Source organism: Chrysochloris asiatica, unplaced genomic scaffold, assembly GCF_000296735.1.
Source record: "Chrysochloris asiatica unplaced genomic scaffold, ChrAsi1.0 scaffold00200, whole genome shotgun sequence".
Lineage (NCBI taxonomy): Eukaryota > Metazoa > Chordata > Mammalia > Afrosoricida > Chrysochloridae > Chrysochloris > Chrysochloris asiatica.
The window spans coordinates 200,746-206,071 of record NW_006408718.1 but is presented as its reverse complement, the minus strand read 5'-3'; the positions used below and the strand labels follow the sequence as shown (position 1 = coordinate 206,071).

At 38.2% G+C, this 5,326-nt stretch overlaps 1 protein-coding gene across 1 annotated transcript in view; it reads left to right on the top strand.

The window, feature by feature from the left end:
* PROM1 (prominin 1) overlaps window positions 1-5,326 on the top strand; it is a 219,790-nt gene that overhangs the window by 149,774 nt on the left and 64,690 nt on the right. Inside the window, exons 20-22 of the mRNA XM_006872491.1 lie at window positions 360-475; window positions 964-987; window positions 2,072-2,140. Coding sequence (XP_006872553.1) covers window positions 360-475; window positions 964-987; window positions 2,072-2,140 — 209 coding nt within the window. The remainder of the gene's footprint in view (window positions 1-359; window positions 476-963; window positions 988-2,071; window positions 2,141-5,326) is intronic.

The window sequence follows — 5,326 nt, the reverse complement described above, 5'->3', positions numbered from 1 at the left end:
ATAGATAGATAGATAGATAGATAGATAGATAGATGTTGTTGTTGTGTGCCGTGGAGTCGGTTCCGACTCATAGCGACCCTCAAAGCCTCATCTTTATCCTGCGTAACAGCTGGTAGTTTCGCACTGCTGACCTTGCAGCTTGCAGCCTGATTCATAACCATTATGCTACTAGAGCTCCTTCTCTCTCTTTATCTCTCTCTCTCTTTCTATATATATATATATATGTGTGTGTGTAAAATTTGTGTTTGTAAATTACATAAATATTTTACTTTTTTTTGTTTTTCTGAAATAGCTGTTGTTTCTACTTCCCATCCTCAAGCATCTGTTTTTGATTGTTTGCTTGGTTTTTCTCTCCCTAGAATTTGTATTGGTTTGGCATAGGAAAAGCTACCGTGTTGTTACTTCCGGCTCTAATCATTGCTGTCAAACTGGCCAAGTACTATCGTCAGATGGAGTCGGAGGATGTGTACGAGGAGTGAGTATGAGAGCTTCCACAGACGCTGGGGGGCTCATGTTCTGGGGGGGGGTGTGCTGTTTTCGAAGAGCTGTCGAAGATGAGAGTAGTATGGCTCATCCTCGTGCAGGGATTCTGTTTGTCTGGACTTTGTCTTGCTCTTTTAACAGCTTCTTCTTCTTCTTGCTTTTCAATCACTTGCTTAATCTTCTCAACCTAACCAGCCTTTCTTTTCCTTTCTCATTTACAGTTGCTCTGTCTCGGGGACCTGGCATTTTACTTTATGATAACTGTTTTACTGGTTTTGACTTTGCCCCCTCGTGCTCCCTCCCTTTCCTCTGTGCCTGATGAATGTGCATGTTTCATTTGTATTTCCTGCCTCTCTTGAATTTGCACCCACCCCCTCTCCCATCTAACATCGATGTTTGAGTAAAAAGACAGAATGTAGGTATCCAGTTTTTCCAGTGAGCATAAGAAATAATCCTATCTCCCTTTTTTGTATTTTGTAGTGTTGAAACTGTACCCATGAAAAAGTAAGCTTTTTTGTTTTTTGTTTTTTCCTTTTGTTTTTCAAGCATATTCTTAAGATGGGCTGGGGAGTTTTTATTTTTTTATGATATAATGGAATTTTTTAATTGAATTAATACTACCTTAAAATTATGTCATAACAACAGATTATCCAGATACAGATAAATTCTGAAGCTTCTTAAAATGAGTGCTGGCATTTAGAAGGTGCTCAAGATAGGACAAGTTGAATGAATTTAAAAAAAAAAAAAAGCATTATATGTGAAATTAATATACTTAAATAAGCAATATCTTAAAGAAAACGTATTGAAGTAATAGAAATCTTACGTGATAAGTTAATATACATCATTAAGTTAAGTTAATAATGTTTAAGTTAAATGAATAATGTTTAAATATTATTTAATAGCAGTAGAAATGTCCACATACAAATAAATTCTTAAAACTCTTTAAAAATGAGCACTGGCGTATAGAAGTTGCTCAAGAAATGCTTGCTGAATTAATTTAAAGAGTTGTTTTATATGTTATATTAATATGTTTTTTAGGTGGTAAACTCTTTAATTGAAATGAATAGCATCTAAAAGAAAACTTACTGAATTAGTAGAAATTTTATACAGATAAATATAAAAAACATACTTTTTATGTGAAATTAATATACTTAAATTTGCAACATTGTAGAGAAAACACTGAGTTAACAGTAATTTTGCTCAATAAATTAATACACATTATTATATAATGGACTTTTTATGTTAGATTAATAACATCTTAAATTGATTTAATATTCATAGAAATGCCCAGATATAAATAAATTACTTAGACTTTTTAGAAATGAGCACTGGTACATAGAAGTTGCTTTAAAAATGCTCGCTGAATTAATTACCGTAAAATTAATACGTTAGATTAATCTAAGAAGCAGTTACTTCCATATTTGGTTTTCAAATGGGCTACAGTGTCACTATCCCCATCTATCTTGTCGATTTCACATGTTGCCATGTACTTTTCATGACCATGGCATTTGTCTTTGTAATCCATATGATGTAAATACTTCATCGTAGCGATAACACAGTCTTTTTGGTGTATTTATTTTTGTTGCAGTATGGAATATGGTAATAATGGTTATCATAAAGATCACTTATATGGTATTCACAATCCTGTTATGACAAGGTAAAACCAAAGTCTGAATGTGCATGCCTGTCCTTTGTCAATCCCTCGGGTCTTCTGTGGAGCAGATGCTGGAGTTTCTGCATGCTATTTGCTTTTCCCTGCATGAAACCCTAAGAATGGTTAGTATCCAATGAACCCTACATAGCATTCTGATGTTTAAATAGCCAATAGATTTTTTAATAACCAAATTGCTCAGTTACTAAAATTAGATAACATCTTAAAATGCTATGTATGAATATAGATCACTAAGAATTAATGCATGCCACCTTCCATTGAACAATTTCTCTCCCCCAAATCAACACTGAGTGGACAAAACTCTGCCTCATTCCTGCTCTTCTTCTCTTCTTTCTTTCCTTCCAATAAATTAACTGTAAGTAGTCAAATTTTTAGAGCCCAATCCCTCCTCCAAAATTTTTATGAAACCTTCCTCTTGAATTCTCGTAGTAAATTAGAGTCTCTATGCGAAGGAACTTTCTTCTTGAATTATGGTGGTGAATTAGAGTCTCTATGTGAAAGAACTTTCCTCTTGAATTATCATGGTGTCATGGTGAATTAGAGTCCATATGGAAGGAACCTTTCTCTTAAATTAGCATCGTGAATTAGATTCCCTATGCAAAGGAATCAATGTGATGGCAACAGGGTTGTTTTTTTGTTTTGTTTTGTTTTGTTTTTTCAGATAACTCTAGGCATTTCCACTAAGGCTCAGCTACACATTCAGACCCTCCAGCCCACCAGGGACAGGTCTCCTCAGGAACGGCAGAGCCAGGATGCACACGTGGCCATTTTCAGGGGCATGATCTTAACAGCGGTCCACACAGCTGTCTGGCAGCTCGTGTTCTTTGGTATCTCCAGTGCAATGTTAGTTGAATCTAACATTGGTGGATTGGGGATCCACCTTGTTTTAGAAACTCCCTATTGATGTGGCGCTGTAGTATAAGCACTCGACCTTAACAAGGTCAGTGGTTCAAATTCACCACTCCTCAGAAATCCTATACAGGGTCGTTAAGAGTTGGAACTGACTTGATGACACTTAACAACAACAATCCCATAGATGATACAACCTTGCTTGCTGAAAGCAAAGAGGACTTAAATATTTACTGATGAAGATCAAAGACCACAAGCTTTATTATTGTTTGCACCTCTATGTAAACAAAACAAAAATCCTCACCACTGGACCAATAAATAACATCAAGATAAATGGAGAAAAGATTGAAGTTATCAAAGACATCATTTTGCTCAGATTAATCATCAACACTCATGGGAGCAGCAGTCAATAAACGACATATTGCTTTAGGCAAGTCAGCTGCACAAGACCTCTTTAAAGTGTTGAAGAGCAAAGATGTCAGTTTGAGAACTAAGATGCGCCTGACCCAAGCCATGGTGTTTTCAATAACCTCATATGGATGTGAAAGCTGGACAGTGAATAAGGAAGACTGTAGAACAATAGATGCATTTGAATTACGGTGTTGGAGGAGAATATTAAAAGTACCTTGGCCTGCCAAAAGAACAAACCAATCTGCATTGTAAGAAGTACAGCCAGACTGCTCCTTGGAAGTTAGGATGATCAGACTCTCATACTTTGGACATATTATCAGGAGGGACCAGTCCCTGGAGAATGACATCATACTTGGTAAAGTGGAAGGTCAGGAAAAAAAAAAGGAAGACCCCTGTTAAAACCATGTGGAGATAATATCTGACTTCCCTTGACTTCACAAGGAAAGAGAATCAAACTCAAAATCAGCTCTAGGCCAATTCCTATGAAGCAGAGGCCAGACATGCCTCCACCCTACAACCTTCTTTACTTTATTCTGACACCAGCCATTCCTCCCACAGCCCTCTCTGCTTCACACCTGGGCTCGATAATCAACTGCAGTGGCCACACGGAGCTCTTCACAGTATTTATGACTATGGGGTTTATTAAGGAATTGAACAGGGCACAATTCAGGATCAAAACCAACTCAGGGGTGCAGCATTCCTCCAGTCAGGAACTCCTGTTGTCTGCCATGCTACAGGCACGCCTCATTCTTGTTTTTGGCCTCTCAGCCATGTGGTCCCTTGGCCTCTGTCCTGCTCTGGCAAGTATTACAAACTCTTGTAGTCGGTCTGTGATTGCCCAAAAGGCACATTCTACAGACTAGTCTCCTGCTCATACCCACTCAACTTGACTTAGTCCAAGGACCTAAAGCCAGAAACTGTTCTGTCTCTCTATGCAACCACCTCTGCCATTGCTGTTTCTTTAGATAGGGATCTGACTTGTCACTCATGCTTTTCCTACTTGATGGTCCTGGGATCTTCTGTCTTGGCTTCTGAGGTGGCTCCTTGTAAACCTAGCTGGAGGGCAAAACTAACCAATCCCAGCTTAGAGTCCTGTATACCTTATTTGCATGGTCCCAACCAATCACCCCACTAATCCTCTGTCAGTTTGTTGTACTGTGGTACCTTGCAAGTTGCTGTGATTCTGGAAGCTATGCTACCGGTATTTTAAATACCAGCAGGGTCATCCATGGTGGACAGGTTTCAGATGAGCTTCCAGATGAAGACAGACTAGGAAAAAGGAGTGATGGACTACTTCTGAATATATAGAAATGCTGTCAGATATAGTGCCAGAAAATGAGCCCCTCAGGTTGGAAGGCACTCAGAAAGTGACTGGGGAAGAGCTGCCTCCTCAAAGTAGAGTTGTCCATGATGATGCAAATGGAGTAAAGCCCATGGGAGAAAAGCCCGTGGGACCTTCATTTGCTGATGGGGCACTACTCAAAATGAAGAGAAACAGCTGTAAACATCCACTAATCATTGGAACATGGAATATATGAAGTACAAATCTTGGAAAATTAGAAATTGTCAAAAATGAAATGAAACACATAAACATCGATATCTTAGGCATTAGTGAGCTGATTTGGACTGGATTTGGCCATTTTGAATCTGACAACCGCATAGGTTACAATGCTGGGAATGACAAATTGAAGAGGAATGGTGTTGCATTCATTGTCAGAAAGAAAATATCCAGATCAGTAATGAGGTACAACACTGTCTGTGATAGGATAATATCCGTGTGCCTACAGGGATGACGCGTTAATACCACTGTTATTCATATTTATGCACCAACAACCAAAACCAGTGAGGATGGAATAGAAGAATTCTACCAACTTTTTCTGACAATGCTTCTCTGCTATTTATAGAGTTTTC